Below are 17231 nucleotides of genomic sequence, written 5' to 3' on the forward strand. Positions count from 1 at the left end.
AAGATACTCATTTAATTGCCACGGATAAGAGCAGCCCAGATCCACGATGGCAGAGTGCTTTATCAGCATTGCTGACTTTTCTAAAAAGGGGCCCTGTGCCGTGCCGGGTGTGACTGTCACAGCAGAACAGGCTTGTGCTGAGGCAATGGGCAGAAGCATTACTAATGCACTTCTTCCAGTCAGCCAGCTGACAGGAGCAGATATTAAACAGTTCAGGCTACTGCAGCAAAGCCACATCTCAATTTTCCCCCGTGTCTCTACTCCATACCACTGCTTTCTGAGGCTGCAGCTGCTCACTGGCTCTTGATTTCACAGAAAATGTCCCTTCCTCCTGCTGGCAAAGGTCAGGACCTGTTGGGCATCCCTGTGAAATGTCTGATACCCTCTGCTAACCTGGGAGTGTTGGCTGCTTCTCCAGAAAGCTGATGTGGCTCATGTTTGGTTTGCATGACCTACATCCTTATGGAAGTGTTAAGCAAACAGGTCCTTAAGTTCCTGCCACAGCTTTCTCCCAAGCCAGCACTAATCCTCGCTAGGGTTGAATGGGGTGGTACTTCCAATATTGATTTGAGTTTTTGAAGATTGACATGTGCCATTATGTTTGTACAACCTAAAATGTTGAAAGGACACTCTAAGGCCCCTTTATCAGATTAGGAGCATCTCTTTCCCCGTCACACCAAGTATGCAGTGTGATAACATTGCTCACAGGCAGGGCAGCAGCAGAAGTGTTTCTGTCCGATGCTGGGGGAAATGGAAAGCAGTTCCTCGGGCCTTCTGGGCAGAGGAGCTGTGAGGGTGAAAAGTAAAACCCTGGGTATGCTCCTTCAGTAACCATTAAACGTTTCGGTGCAAGACCTTAGTGATTTTTTGCTTTTCATTTTTCAAGGTTGCTAAGTCCTGGTGAGTAACACACCCCTTTTGTGCGGTTCTTTTGCTACTGCTCTTTTTTTTTCCAGCCCCAAACTTCTACCCAGTGGAATGGTGTGATTTGTTGTTTCACAGCAGTGTTTGGTCAGCAGCCATAGATATGTAGAAGCAGGAGTGCTTGAGAATAGCCCACTGGGAACATGAGTTCGGCTCTGCAGTTGTCTCTTCAGTTCAAATATTAAAGGAAGAAGAGCTCTTTTTGCAGTGGGTCGGAATTGGGTGGCCAGCTACAGCACAAACCGCGGTAGCGTCTCCTGCAGCACGAAGGGATCAAGTCCAAAGCTTGTGCCAGCCCTACTCGACACCGACCCGCAGTAAAGGTGAGGGCAGAGCCGGAGCAGCCCCGCGAGGGTGGCGGGGAGCTCTGCGGGGCTCGGGGTGCCCGGGGCACCGCGCCTGCCCTTCCCGGAGCGGAGCCCTGGGGAGGGAGCTGGGGAGAGACTCCACTGCAGCCCGGGCCAGTGGCTTATAGTTACCGAAAGGGATACAGAAGACCTTGTGGGGTCTTTCTATTTAAAGGAGTCATTAGCCCTCAGCTTGTGGCATCTTTTGCAGGCCCAGAACCAACTGGACATCAGAAGCCGCTTTTGGTTAAGCTGCGCCTGCCGAGCTCCGTGGGGCGGGCAGGGCCGGGGGCCGCGGCGTGTGTCGCAGCTGTGGGGCCGGGCCGGGGCTCTGGGCTCTGGGGCGGGCCGTCGTCAGCCGCCAACCCGGGCCCGGCGGCCCCTTCGCCCCTCCCCGGGGCCGGGCGCTGCCCGCGGCGAGGCGCTGGCGGCGCTGCGGGCGCGGCGAGAGGCGCGGCGGGCAGCCGGGCGGGCAGCAGCTCCATGGCCAGCATGGCGTGCGAGGTGATGCCCCTGCAGAGGTACGTGTCCAGCCGGGGCAAGCCCGGCACCCAGCGCGGGGCTTCTGCCGGGCTGTCCGGCACGGAGGAGCCGGAGTCGGACGCCGGCTGGGAGCGGGGATGCCCGCTGGGGAGAGGGATACCCGCCCCGGCGGCGGGCGCGGTGGAACAAGCGCAACAAGTGGGGCTGTGAGCGGGTCTCCGGGGGCGGGGGGTCTCTGGCGTCCTCGGGCGGAGAGGGGGATTCGATGTAGCACCCCGAGATCCACACTCTCCGTGCGGGGTGGAAGCAGCTCTCAGGTGCAGAGGGACCCCGGGCAGCCCTGGGTCTCGGCCGGCTCCGTGCGGCCGGGCGAAGCCGAGCCCTCGGCCGGCTGTACTGCGGTACGGGAGCGCGGCCGGGCTGCCCCTGCGCACAGCCCACCTCCGGCTGGCAGCTCGCACACCCAGCCTGCCGCAGCATGGGCGAGAGGTTTACTTTTCGGAGGAAAAAGGCTGGGTGTTTCCAGGCTGCTGACGCGCACCTCTCTTCAGCACCAGCTGTGAGAAAGTACCTGTGCTGGCATGTGCTCTCGCCACGCTATGGCAGGGACAGCTGCAATCAAGCTTCTGAAATGGCAGGGCACAGACCCACTGCGGGGAGGAGTGTACACGGCTTGTTCACTGGGTCATCAAATTCTTGTGTTTATTTCCACTATTTCTCCTATTTCTACTACTCATTCGGTTCTCAAAATTAAGTAGTCCTTATCTCCCCAGTAGTATTTGAATGGCCTGAATATCAGTCTTTCTGTAATCTTCGAAACAGTAAATAAAAAATTTACTGTGCCATTTCAGCACTGTGGTGGTGCTGTTTCAGCAGAAGCTGCAGAGTTGCTGCTTACTTGAGCACGATAAAATAGTAACTGAAATTGCTGCCCAAACTGTTATTGTCTTGATAAAGTGCAGGGTCCTCTGCAGGTAGATGTGGAGAAAGTCTCTTTGGCACAATTGCAGTCAAGGGGTTCCATGTTGATGACTGCAGAGAAACAGAAATATGGTTTGAATGTCTTAAAGAAGTAGTTACAGTGCATCATTTCTATTTGAAGGACCAGTCTCACATAATATTTTTAACCTTTCTATGTTCCCAAGGATCTGACTGTCCTAGCAGTAGTTGGAGCAATTGGTTGTTATTATGCTCTTGACTCTTCACCCCAGGGGAACATAGGTTTCACAGGCTGGCTCTAATTAGACTCTTTGTTGTTGTAAGGACTAAGTCTCGATCAGTTAGAGATGCAGTCAGCACTTCAAAAGTGAGGCATTTTCTTCAAACTCCATTAAGCCGTAAGCATGGTACAGAATGGTTTTGAGTTTTTCAGTTAAAATAATTCATAAAATTCTGGCTCCTCTTCTGTCTCCTTGATCTATTTTTAGGCTGTATACTTTTTAGCACCTTGTGGTTTTTTGGCACAGATTGTGAGATCCCTTTACAGTGGCATTCTCCAGATTGCACCTTTATTTTCCTGTTCTTGCCTCCCTCAGGGCAGAGTTTCGCTGGCTTTGAGCATTTTCTGTCAGCTTCAGGAAAGCTGATACCTCTAGTATTGGTTAGTACCAGCATGGATTGTGTTATGTTTGTGGTTGCTGTGGGGTGGATAGGCTGATGTTGCTGTTCCAGCTGAGGGCATGGATAAATTGTAGAGCATGGCTCTTGTTACTGGGTTTAATCAGAGTAGTGGCACCCTTCAGGTTCTGTAATTTAGGACACTTGCCAAGCTGAAAAAAATCTGTCTTTCCCTCTCAAGAAAGGGAATGAACTGCCTGCAGTAGTCACACTTGGTTCCCTTCCTGGGTTAGTGGACTTGCTCCTGCCCATCTCCTGCAGGTGCCCTGCTCTGTGCTCTCTGAGGCCATGAGGCTGGCCATGCTGTGCCCACCATGGAAACGCTCCTGTGCTGAAGAAATACAAATGTGTAGCTGGTGTGTAGAACTTGAGAGAGGGAGAAGGGCTCTGTGTCTGCCAAGATATGTGTGAGCTGTGAGTCTGTCTACCAGAATATCTATCAAGTGCTTGCATAGAGCCATATGGACTATAGATATATATCATCCTGTAGATAGATATCTGTGGAATGGCATGTGATGGGGTATGGTGTCCTGCTGTGAAGGAGTGACAATGGGGATGTCAGGGTTATGTTTCATTGCACAGGAAGAGGTGCAAGGCCAAACATGTTGAATCCTCACTGCAGTAGGTACTATATTGCCTAAGCACTGTAGAAGGCACCGGTGAGTGTCACAGGGATTGCTTTACTGATAGCTTTACTTTACTTTTACCACACCTAGCCACCAGTAGTTGTCTCTTCTATTGCTATGAGAATACCATCTTTTCAGAATAGCATTAGCTTACTTTGGTATCCCAGCTTCCTAGTTAGAGTGTTACTGATGTTGTTAATGCATTTTTTAATTCATGTGTTCTGCCTCAGTCTATTGCAGATTTAACAACAGCTTGCAAAGCTGAGGCCTGTGCCTGCCTTTGCCAATAATATCTACCAGTTTCTGTAGGAGATAAGAAAGGCAGGTACACACTTGGGCCTTGTTTGTGATCGGTGGCCTCTGTTGCTTTAAAAGTCAATGTAGTAGAAGAGTGAAGCCATCACAAATATTTTTAGCAAGCATATCTGAAAGCAGTAGGGAATGTGACTGATCTCTTTCTAACCTGTGCAGCAGGCACAGGTTGTCTGCATGGGCAGTCTCACTTGCAGTTACCAGGATTGTTTGATTTACCTTTCTGGTTGGTTTGCTTGGGATCTTTCACAAATACCCAGCAGTTTAGCCTGAGAACACTGCTGTATTCCACCACCTTTTTTTGTTTGTTTGTTTGCCTTGGGGGAGGGGGGGGTGGCTGCTGTGTTCTCTTTATCACATTTGTGAATGTTTTTGTGTGTAAAGTTGTACTGTAAATAAATCTGATCTTTTGGACTTTGCTATCACTTTCTATCCAAGGTAGTGGGAGTGCTAGACAAGCCCTAATGAAGTATGTTCTGGAATATGGATGTGAAGTATGCTCTCTAAGGGTGGAGAGAACTTGAATCTAGTTTTTTTCTTTGTTTGCTTTGGGTTTGGGTGGGTTTTTCTTCTGGTGGAAGAATGAAGAGAAATTCAAACCTGTGGATCTCATCTTCCTCAAGTCATGGCTTGTTAGAAAATGCTATGTGAATTCTTCCAAGCTCATATTTGACCCACAGCTGGGTCCTGTCACAGATGTGGCATGGTGAGTGTAGGAGTCTGTGGAAGCTCATCCTCAGTACCACTGGGGATGGAAAGCTCTGACTAAAAGAGGAAATTGGTGTGGAAATTTTCTTTCGGGTTTGTCTCTGGGGTGTCCACCTGATTAAGCAAGAAAATATTAATATTTGCCTAAAATCTGGCCTCTTAGATGCCTTTATTTGAAGTGTGCAAGCTTTTAACAAACAATCCTGAAATCACTGGTTACCTAGTAACAGTTCTTCACCATTATAATGCAACAGGTATGTGTGTGTTATGCAACTTCACTGTTAAATTCTGAGAAGAGGTGAGACTTTGGCTGGTACATTCATTCCGCCTCTTTCTGAGCCATTTTCTGGTTTTCTCCTAGTGAGGATTATTGCCAAACCACAAGTAAAAGAAGAGACACTGCTCCATCTTTCATAATAAGACCCAACTAGCTTAAGAAGTAAAACAACAGAAGTGAGCTGTTTAACATTGACGTCATTTCATAAAAGATAAACATATTTGCAATCTAGGAGGTTAGTAAGCAGAAAATAATTGAACAAAATTATGCTGTCAAGGGCTCCGGGATATTCAGGTATGTTAATAGAAATGGAAAATCTGCCTTGTGCTCACAGTGGCACTTAATCAGCAAGAAGTTCTGCTCACTTCAGCTTGCCATGGGATAGCCTATACTTCCCTGATCTCTGATGTTGCTTTGAAGTAGGAGAAGGTGTGCAAAAAAGTATCCTTTTTTTCCTATTCAGGAAAGATGCTTCAATCTCAGTACCCCCTCACACACAGCCTGCTCAGTTATGCCTATGGATAGGTGCCTGTGCAGTGTAATTTAGTTGAGAGTTCTTTAGGAAAAACACGCTGAAGGAACAGCCTTGAGGAAGATGATGGGATCCTTTAGCGTTTAATATTTAAACCAGTTCACCCTCGCCCAAGTAACTGGAGATATTTTGCTTAGTATATTTTTGCAGAATACTTGAGTTCAGAGTAAAGAAGCTGGGTTGTCAGCCTTGGATTTTGACATGTGACTCATTTGCTGAGTAGCTTATTTAAGTTTCAGTGGTATGCATGATTAGGTATAACACAACTATTGTCAAGACTGGAGATAAATATCTGAAACAACATGTTATGGTTTTGACTTATTAAAGTTATTCTTCAGGGAAAATGGAAATGTTGGCATGGAAATAACTCTCACAGGAAAATAGCTGTTAAGCATTTGTTTTTTAAACAGTGCATATATAGCATTCCCTCCTCCCCCCCTGTTTAAGGATATAGAGCAAGGGTGGCATTGCTCAAGGATTGAGGGTAGGTCCTGACTTTAATGATGACCATTGTATCACCACAGTGTTACGATGTTAGATGAAATTTATGGTTAATCTTGCGTCAGGGATGGTATTATTCTTTCTTCTTTTGCATAATGTACCTCAGTATTTATTTGAAGGAAGTTTATTTTGAAGGATTTATTTGAAGGCAAAAGCTTGTGTTGCCTGCTATTTCTCATTTGCAAAAACATTGCCTTTTACCCACTGCTGTGAAGCACAAGCTATGAGTAAGTAGCTCTATTGAGAAAATAAGCATGCAATAAATTTTCATGAGTTGTTTCAATCTTGCATTTTTTGGAACATTGAAATAACTTTTATGGGGAAATGATTTGGGTGGGTGAAGAAGTGCTGAAAAATCAGTGAATAAGATGAGACTTTCAGCAAAAAGCACTACTGTGGCCTCAAAATCAATGTTTCCTTGCAGCTGTTTTTAGTGTTCTTGGTGTTGAATGTCCTAATAAGTAAATAAACAATATTGTTAAAATTCTCAGTAGTTGCAAAAATTGTATGTCTTATAATACAAGGAAGCATAGGTGTTCTGAATGATGAGAAGAAAACAAGAGGGAGATAAGTTTGAAAATTTAAGAAGCCACCCAAACTTAGCCTTCCTTCTCCTCCCTCCAAAGTCTGCATTAACTTTTGATATCACTAGTAATTTGATGTCACTGAATTTTCCATTGCTTTTTTTGTTTGATTGCATTAAAAACAAAAGCAGCTATTTCTTTGCATTAAAAAGTATTCTCCCTAAAAAAAAGCCCTATATTTCTTTTGAAGTCGAGGATTTCTGTGGTAGAATAGAAAGTGAGCCATTCCCTTATCTAATATTTGAGGTCAGAACAAACAGAGCCTCTGGCCAAGGCATTAGGAAAACATGGCCTTGGCTGAGCAGCAAGACCCTGCCAGTGTCTAGGCCCTTCATCTCCGGTGCAAAATGTTGACCCATGACTCAAAGTACATTTTCATAATTGTAAAAAAAAAAAAAGCCCAAAAAACAATCCAGCCAAAAAAACCCCAAAGCCAAAATCCAGAGTATTTTTTTTTTAATTTCATTGAATAAACATCCTATTTAAGTTTTGAAAAGAGATGTGGAGTAGGAAAGCAGCAGTAGCTTTGTAATGGAAGTTCCAGGAAGCTTAGACAGAAGAACTGCTGCTGATTCAGTGCAAATAAAACAAGGAGGAGGAAGGACCCTGAGCCACACTGACTCTCAGTGGGAACTCAGGCCAGTGAGGAGAGGGCTGAGACAGGTGTGTTCCTTATGCACTTAAATAAATTGGGAACTTTCCATCTAAATGTGTGTTCTACAACAGGCTCAGTAGTTCCCTTACTTTGCCTAAAGGGCAAGATGATTTAAAGGTTGGACTTGATCTGAGAGGTCTTTTTCACCCTCAGCAATTCTGTGGTTCTATGAGATGTCAGAAAACCAAAGGACCCGTGATTGCCTGTTGAAGAATGTGAGGGTTGAATGTAATGTTGCTTGTAACATTCCTATTGCCATAGAAGGAGGCAAAAACTGATAACTCTCCTTCTGTAATGGAAATTCATCATTTAACAGTTAGACTTCACCCAGACTTTCCTATTTCCTTCTTCAGGGACAAAAAGGATGTGCCTGAAAATCCCAAGATGTGCCAAACTGACTGGTGGGCTAAACTGGTGTTCCTTCCAGTGTGACAAGCTTCTTATTAGCTCAGCAGTGATCACAAACGTATATAATATTACTTCTTTGCCTGTGAAATAGACAGAACAAGTTTGGTTTGCTGTGGGGTTTTATGTTTGTTTTGGTTTTGTTTTAGTTTGGTTGGTATTTGTTCTGGTTTTTAGCGAGAAGGAAGTTGTTAGGTAATCTCCCACGTATTTCATGGAAGTGATTAATTTCTGTTTAATCCCTGGATTTAGGGGAGCTATTTATATGCTTGAGAAAAAGAAAGAGACTGCTGTATTTTCCACTCACCTGCTTGGCCAGGTAATCAGTGATAGTTGAATAAATGACTGGAGTTTTTTTAAGTTATTTCATGCCTTCTGGACATAAAGTATACATAAATCTGGACACAACTTTGATGATAAAAAAATCCCAACCAAACAAAAAAACCCAAAAATTTAATTTACTGCTAAGCCTGTTTGTCTAATGGAAAAGTTCATTGCTGAACAAGGTAGAAATTTAGAAGATTTTTATGTTTTTTTCCTAAGTCTGGATTTCATACTAGTTAGCTTAGAGGTCTTCATCCCAGATTCAGCTACTGCTCATTTGCTGCACTTGTAAAACTGTGAACCACTATTGAGTAAGAGAGGTTTTTCACAGTTACAATTATTACCAACCATGTGAAATCTTGAAACTTGATGATCTAAATGAAACTGGTACTTGGTTTCTGAGTTCCGTATGAGCTGCTTTCTCTGCCATCGCCAGCTAATGGGCTTAAAATGTTTGTTTCTCCTCAATTTCTTTTTGGATATGTGGATCTTGTAGGGTTAGAAAACTTGATTGAACTTAAGAAGCATCCAGTTGCACTTGCTGTGGAAGAAAGGAAGGAAATGGAAGATGATTCAGTCCCTGCTGAATACTACTTTTCCATCTGCTCTGTCAAAACAAATACTGGGATCGTAAATGTAAAAGATTATTTGGACTTTCACTACAATTGTGCTGCTTTGATTTGGAAGTTAATTACAAACCTTTAAATAAAGAGGGGTGTTTATGATGGGAAAGAAAGCATATTTGGTGTGGCTTTGGCAGCTGCCACCTGTACATAAAGCAGCGCTTGGTGTTGTCATTTGAAGGTGCATTAATGCACAGAAATCTTGATGGCACTGTGAACTTTCATTTATGTCAGAAAAGATTTTTCATGTTTTCTGTCCACTACTTGGACTTGTTTGCATTGAGATTACAAGTACAGCTATTAATGCAGTGAACTGAACATAGCAAAAAACTTCACCAGCAGCTCTGTGAGTTTAAAGTACTTTCTTTACACTTACAAAAATATATTCTGTAAGTGCCAAATAAAGTGATAGCATGCATGCAGGCTGGGAGACTACATGCCATCAGGGGAGGGAGCCTTACCTGGCAGAGGTTCCTACCCATGTCTTTGTTGCAGGTTGTCTTCAGGGAAGGCAGTAATGGGCATTTCCATCATTTCCATCAACTTTTCTAGGCGGTCTCAAAGCTGTAGCGGTTTCTCACAAGGACTTTTCATGTGATGTTAGCCTCAGTTCACAGGCAGGCACTCTTCACCCACTGTGCTCTGCTCTGTGTCCTGCCTGGTGCTGGGAGCAGCAGCAGCTCTGGGCACTGCAGCTGTTCAGGCTACTGAAGACAGGCTTGTGGAAGTGGCAGCAAGGTTTCCAGTAGCATCTGTGCTCCCAGTCTTCTTGGAGAGCTGCTGAAAGCTGTCCAGCCACTGTTGTCTTACAGAGCTGATGAATTTTTGGCAGACCACATCAATTTCAGAAGCGGTTTCTCTTCCTTCTGGTCTGTGGTGTTTGGTGTTACCCTCAAATTTGGTTTCATGCATTGTGTGCTTTAATGTCTTCTGTAGATGTCTATTTGTGAATCTTTCCATATTCTAGTTGGGGGATTGAATCCCTGTGATTACTTCTCTGGAGCGCTGGCTTATCTGTCAGTCTGCCTTTTTGACTCCCTTGTATCATCCCTTCTCCTTTATGTTCTGCTCCCCTCAGTGAATTTGGGGTTCGTATTTGTGGGTCTGTTACGACGTTGGCTGGGTTGGAAATAAACCGTGGTTAAATCTGCCTCTGTACAGTGTGAGGACAGGGTGCCTTACCTGCTGCAGGCCAGTATCAGCTCATATTGCTGAGGGAGCTTCATGCTGACTCCAATGGAAGCTGCAGAAAGTACCCAAGTACTTGATTTCCTAGTCACAAATCCTGCAGAGATGTTTCTTTCCCCTTTATTGAGTGCTTTGAGCAGCTTTTATAAGCCAGTAAGTACAATCCTTATTTACATACAATACAATACAAATACAATACGAGCCAGGTAGTTATGTTGAGGCCAGGCCAGTTGACAACTAAAACATTTTGTCAGGGAACTCCCATGCCAGCCAGTGGCAATCCCTGATCTCAGGACTACAGAAATTTTATTCAATAAACTTTCCACAGGAATGATAAAACTGGGGAATAGGTAGTCTCATGCTTACACCTATGGCCATGGCTCTTTCTTTGGTTACTCAAGATGTCATTTGTTTTTTTCCCAAGTTTGGCTTTAATAGGTGGATTGTTTAATTCTAGAGCAGCAGAGAGCAAAGGACTTTCTTGGTTTTCCTTGCAAAATGCTTTACTGTTGCTATGGGAATAGCCCTAGCACTGTTGCAGAGTCAGAATGACTCCTGGCTGTATAGCAGGAGGTCTGTTACACCACATTTGTGGACGTTGAGAAATGAGTGGGATTGCCAGGATTTAAGGAAAGTAACTTAAACTTTCTTCCATGTGTCAACCAGAGGACAAAATAGATTTAAGTGTTATCTCTGTAATGGGTGCAGTTTTGCTTTGTTATCTCTGCCTTTTAAGAGTGAGTATCTTGAGCTGCAAATACAAGACAGACCTGCTACTAACTTACAAAATATGTTTTGTTTTTTAGCTCCCAAGAAGATGAGCGGCCTATGTCACCCTTCTATGTGAGGTATTTACTCCGTTGTTTTCCTTAATTTTTCTGTGTGGGATTGATTCATTATTGGAATTAAATGTGGGGAGGGGTTCAGAAGTGCTGAACAGACTGTAATCAAAGTGAGCATCAGTTTTACATTTGTAATTATTGCTCAGTTAGTGGGATGAGTCTTTGTAGATACCATCTTGCGATTCTTTTGTATTTAGAGAGGAGGCCCAGGGTTTAAGATCTTTATTACAAGATGGACGTGGTTTTCCTCCTTTCCTTGGTTTGTTATGTGTCTTAGATGCCTGAGTAGCTTATCTGCAGGCACAGGAGAGATTTTGCTACAGGATTTGAGGAACTGTCAGCATGTGCTGCTCAGAAAGAAAGCAGGAACCAGATGGTGAGTCAGCAGCCCATCCAGTTCCCTGCTGCAGCCTAGAAAAGCAGGAGAGTGCCTGGGTACCCAGCAAGCCTCACTGGAGGGAATGGTGCTCATGCTGCATTTGAACAAATTGTTTCTTGTTTTGCCAACTGGAGGGCAAAGTCACTGCTTGTAAAAGGGGTCTAATTCTGTTGACATCTGTGAAAGTTTGCTCTGCTTGCTTCAGTAGCAGGCTCAGTTCCAGTGCTTTCATTTATACTTAGTGGAAGAACAGGAGCCAGAGCAATTAACAATGAAGGGCTGCAGAGGAGGAAGGGCCAGATATTATAATTGGGTTCTTTGATCTCTGCAGAGTTTAAACAAATAAAAAAAAAACTCCCAGTGGTGCTTTTTGTGAGAACAGTGATAATTGGAGTTCTTACAGTGATGTCTGAAATTTGTTAATCTCTGGCGTATATTCCTGTTTATCTTTGTAGCTTGGGTTTTTTCTTAAAGAATTTTTCTAACATGAATCGCAGAAAGAGTGCACTTAATGCATACTGTGCAGAAATGTCTGTCAGGGAACTGTTCACAGACTGGCCTGTTTGCATGATCCTGTCTGCCTGCGGGTTGATGCACCGTCATTCCCTGCAATCTATTTGTGCAGATGTTGTCCAGTCTGTGCCTCAGAAGCTCCAAATTGTGTCAAAGGAGATTCTGCCTTTTCCTTCAGGACATTATTTTGTAGCTGCAAACATACATTCCCCTGTCTCAAATTTTCCCTAGTTTAAATCTTCATCATGTCTTTCCATTGAAAATTGTCCACCCTTTTGTTTTTCTTTCTGGCTAAATGTGACCTTCAAATGATTTTAGGGTTTCATTGCTTTTCCATCTGTCTTACTGCTCAAAACTGTTCTTCTGAGCCCTTTCCTGGATTATAGAAAAATGATCCATGAAGGAGATTCTCTTTGGCTGACCTTGTCAGGATCACCAAGGAGAGATGGGGAGCAAGGAGTGGACCCAGGAAAACTGATACCAAAGCAGGACATTTCTGAGAGGAAGGGAGCAAATTTGAACATCTTAAATAGAGATGTAGGCTTATGAGAGGGGAGAACAAAGAATGATTGTGTCCACTGAAATGAAAGGATGGGTTTCCATGGGAATCTGTTTTGCAAATAGGAAGGGAACAGTCAGGAGTAAACACATAGCTGGGGAGTGAAGAAATGGCTGGTAGGAGTGGAGAGGGATCCGCACACCTTGACATACAGGCTTCCTGCCAAGCCCCTGTCTTTTGTAACATTGCTGGGATACAGTTACTTGTAAATAAAGGGAACAGCTTGTAAGTCTTGCTTCTGTTTGCAACACATCAGAAATGTGTCCTCCTGAGGTCAGTTGCCAATTGCAGTTAATTTGGCAGGAGAGCTGGTGCTGGCTGGGCAATTCCTGGTGCTTCAACAACTGAGAACTTGAGTGGGTGGCCAGTTTTTTATGTGTAAATTTGAAAGTCCTACTTGTTGCCCCCAGAGGCCGTGCATGACATATGTAGGAATTGCATTTCACACCATGGGCAAGGAAGGGGAGACTGTCTGCTTTAGCTGTCTGATGGTCAAATCTCTTTCTATTGCTACCAGCCACACGTACATAGCTTGAAATACTGCTCAGGTAATCCTTCAAGTGAATCATGAATGTTTGGGAACAGAGCGGTCACTGCTGTGTTTATGCAGTAGTTCCATATAGATAATTATACAACTACTTAAGTAAGTGTGAACAAGAGCTCTTTAGCTTCCAAACACTGCATAATACTTGGCTCTTGCCAGAAGGAAGGAACACTGCGTCCCTCTGTTGTGGTTTAACCCCAGCCAGCAACCAGCTGCTTCTCTCACTCCCCCACCGGCAGGATTTGGTAGAGAACTGGAATGGTAAGAAGCTGGAAAACTCATGGTTGAGATAAAGGCAGGTTAATAGGAAAGAGCCATGCACACAAGGAAAGCAGAACAAGGAATTCATTCAGTGCTTCCCGTGGGCAGGAAGGTGTTCAGCCATGTCCAGAGACCAGGGCCCTGTCACATGTAATGGTTACTTGGGAAGACAGATGCCATCACTCCAAACATCCCCATCTTCCTCTTTCTTCCCCCTCCACTCTGTATACTGAGCATGATGTCATATGGTCCCATGGGCTATGGAATAGACACCTGGCCTGGCTATGTCTCCTCCCACCTCCCATGCACCTCTAAATTCCCTCCCAGTACAAAAATCAGAAAAGGCCTTAGCTCTGTGCAAGCCCTGCTCAGCAATAACACAAACAACTCTATATTATCAACCCTATGTTCAGCACAAATCCAAACCACAGCTACATACCAGCCACTGGGGAGAATTTTAACTCTACCCCAGCCAAAACCAGCACACTGTTTGTCAATAAGTTTTGGTAGCATCAGATCAGAGACTTGATTATTCAGTGCTGTACCATGTCAGCTAAAAATGGAGATGTTTCCCTCTGGTTGCTGTTAACAATAAGACAAATGCTGAAGGTCTTGACTTTTAAGTCAGAAATGTCAGAATGTCACCAATAAATTTACTATTTCTTAAAATGACACTGATTTATTGGGGTTTTTCATTTTTCTGTACTGGGAAAGTCAAGACTTTATCACCGCTGCTACTTTGTAAGGGAATAAACAGTCTGTAACAGTGTGACAGTAATCAGTAAATGAGACAAAATGTGGCATGGGTTTGTAAAGTGTGGCAACACCAGTACAGCCAGGTTCTTTTTTAAAAGACTTTCCAGGGGAGAGGAAGAAAAGGAGTATAACTAATCTGTCTGATGCCAGAAAAATGTTTTATATCAGGCCATCTATATGGAAAAAGTGGACATGAGTACTGGAACTTAAAGATGGGTAGGAGGGAGGTGAGACCTACCGATATTGCTGGTAGGAGAGGAAGGGGATTGCTGCTGGAGGTCCTTAAGTGTCATGAACTTCTTTTCCTTAATAGTCACTAGCATAATAAAGTCAAATCATGTTAATTAATTGAGCTTATAGCAGAAATTTAGGAGGGTGAATGGGTTGGGAGTGTCCTCTGGGAGAAAATAGGTGAAAGTGAAATATTATATAGAGTGAGCTATATAGATATATTTATAAAATATCTCACTGTTATATATATTTATATAAAGATATTTATATATATATTTATAAAGGTAAGCATCACATATAAGACATATACTATAAGAAATAATAACATGAGTAAGAAAATCATTTACCTGAGGTCTAATAATGAAAATCTTTGCCCTGAAAGGGGAGTTCCTCACATTTGGAAATGCCAGGGAAAAAAAGATGTGAACATACTTGTTCATGGAGAGATGAAAGGGAGGCGTGGGATGAAAATACTCAAGTTGAAGTAATCACATGACAGTAGATATATAAAGGACGTATTTTCAGTACTCTTAGAGGTATGAATACCCCTATACAAGAGACAGGTGAAGCCTTATACAGTTTGAAGTCACTTGTGTTCCAGTGGCTTTAAGTTTGTAAAGATCATTAAAGAAGTGGGAAGACTGTTATAAGATGGAGAAAAGAGCATGGAGGTTTAGCTACTGTAAGACATGAAACTGAGCACACATATTCCCTCTGAGTTTTAGACAGGGAGGGGGGGATGTTTATGTTAAGTAACAATACTGATGCAAGAGAGAATGTGTACAAATAGTTTATTAATATATTTGAGCAGAAAATTACTAATTTTGTAGCTGGAGCCCTCTCTCATTGGACATAGTAAGGATGATGTCAGCTTGACCAGACTGAGAGACCTGGGGCTTGAATCTATTCACCTACTGCTGACCAGAGTAATACTCTCCCTCTCTGTAGTCCTTGATTAGATGATCTGTTGGCTCAGCTGTGCTCAGTACCAGGCAAAAAGATTTCTATAGTGTTAAAAGGAGAGGAAAACCTCACTAGGTGATTGACTGTTCCAGGGAGTCATGCCTGCAGGGCGTTTACGTTCCAAAACCTTTTGTAACAAACCTTGTGGTAAAGGGAGTTGGGATCGTTAAAAGAGCTCCTTGTACTGCTCCTTGTATGTCTTTAGTGAGACTGTGAATACCAGCTGCTTTGAGTAATCAGTGCTGAGAAACTCTCGGCAGTGTCAGGTAATGAGGCAGCACTTGGCAGCAGCAAGTCCCTGTAAGCACAATTCCACTCCACGTGTGCAATGAGTTTTCAGAAGACAGGGAATCTTCAGGCATGCTTTCTGCTGGCCTATGTGACATTAGTCATGTAGATGCTTTCAGAGGAGCTCCCTGATGGGTACATCCTGAGATAAGTGAGAGTGATATTACAAGGGAGGAAAGCAAAAGCTTTGTAGTGTGGAGCTTCCTTGTTAGCATGCAGAGCATTAAACTGAAATTGCGATGAGACCTGACATCACAAGGAGTGCCAAAGATTGCATTAAATACCCATGGGTGCAGAGCAAGGCATTGGACAGTTTTGCCTGGTTCTTTTCCTAGAAGTACTCCTGTGGGCATTATTCAGTACATGTGACTGTTTCTCCTTTTAACAGTTTTTATTTGAGACAGCTCTTTAAATAATGCAGGTCAGGTATTCCTGCTCTCAAGTTTATTGGGTAGGATGTTTTATGCTCTTTGTTCTCAGGTCAGTTTCCTGAAGAAACTGAAAAACTTTGCTCTGGATTTCACACCTGCTCAGAAATTTGCTTGACCACCTTCACACTGAACACTTCTCCCTCCATGGGATGTGCCATAGGAGATCCTAAGTCCTCAAGAGTGCTGGGCTCCCTCACAAATCAAGATTACATTATGTGATGTGCGCTCATGTCCATCACACCTCCACTGGCTGAAAATAAACACCAGGCCACCAGTGCCCCTGCTCTGGGTGCCCAGCTGCCATGCAGGTCTGAGGCTCCCTGAGGATGATTTCCCTGCTCTGCAGGTGAGCCTGCACAGACACAGCCATGCAAATTCATCAAGCTGAATCTCGTGGCCTCTATCAATCCCCTGCAGGGCTGTCTCTGCTCCAAGCTGTAGGTGTCAGTGTGCATCCGTCATGAAGGACATGCAAGTGCAAAACATTAGGAATAAATGTTGCTTTTAGTGGGGTTAGTTTTATGTGTAGTAACAAAGTAGTGTAAAAAATAATTTACCATGTTTAAAAGAAGGGATAATTGGATCTGACCTTGTGAAAAGTGTGAAAAATAATGAAAGCATGTCCTCTGTGTGACAGGACATCCCAGTAACTACGAGCACACCCTTTTTGTTTTTAAACTCCTTATTTTCACATTTTGTATGCCATCACAACACTTCTCTTTGATGCAAGTGTGTCAAATAAAGTAGCTGTCATAAAATGGATCCTACGTGAGTTTGGAGTATTGCATGTCATAGTGTGGAGAGTGGATAGCATTTAGACCATATAAATACCTGTGAATAGGAACTTTCTGGATCAGGGATTGAAATACTATATTCAGAGGACTTCAGGAATTTCCCATCTGTCGTGTCAAAGCCATTTAAACATCCTCAGCTTTGCTGTAATAGCAGAATGGTAAAAAGTTTTTGCATCTATTGAGGCTTTCTTACTGTTGTGCTCAGCTTTTTAAAAAAACAAAAACAAGAACAAGAGCCAGCTTTGCTTCCTGAATAAAGCAGATGACCTATAAATACATCTCAGCAAAAGGTGACTTTAGTACTGGACTGCAAGTATAGCTTATGAATTAGGCCATTAGATATTAGAATTAATTAAATTACTTCATTAATAAACACCCATCTGGGAAAACACTATTTCCAGCATGTCAGTTTCCTGGTTTGCTCTGTTTGATGTTTTTTCTTTACTCTTTTTGTCTAGATGCTAAAATATTTTGCTCAATAGTGGCTTGAATGAAAGAAATCAGGAGCAGGGGCATCGATAACCAACTCATTGACATCCAGCATTTGCTATCACAAGACGCCCA

The 17231-nt window shown here is 43.5% G+C and overlaps 1 protein-coding gene across 15 annotated transcripts in view; it reads left to right on the forward strand.

The window, feature by feature from the left end:
• Nucleotides 1-17231, forward strand: part of FAM13A (family with sequence similarity 13 member A) — a 118225-nt gene that overhangs the window by 59854 nt on the left and 41140 nt on the right. For 12 of the 15 annotated variants that reach the window (XM_086888670.1, XM_086888671.1, XM_086888673.1 and 9 more), the window contains one exon: nucleotides 10913-10954. In XM_086888670.1, the coding sequence (XP_086744796.1) occupies nucleotides 10913-10954 (42 nt within the window). Of the gene's footprint in view, nucleotides 1-1058; nucleotides 1248-1683; nucleotides 1793-10912; nucleotides 10955-17231 lie in introns of those variants that run through there. The other 3 variants (XM_086888675.1, XM_086888674.1, XM_086888676.1) reach the window with 3 other exon arrangements.

The sequence above is a fragment of the Cyanistes caeruleus genome, chromosome 5 (genome assembly GCF_971803275.1).
Source record: "Cyanistes caeruleus chromosome 5, bCyaCae1.hap1.1, whole genome shotgun sequence".
Classification (NCBI taxonomy): Eukaryota; Metazoa; Chordata; class Aves; order Passeriformes; family Paridae; genus Cyanistes; species Cyanistes caeruleus.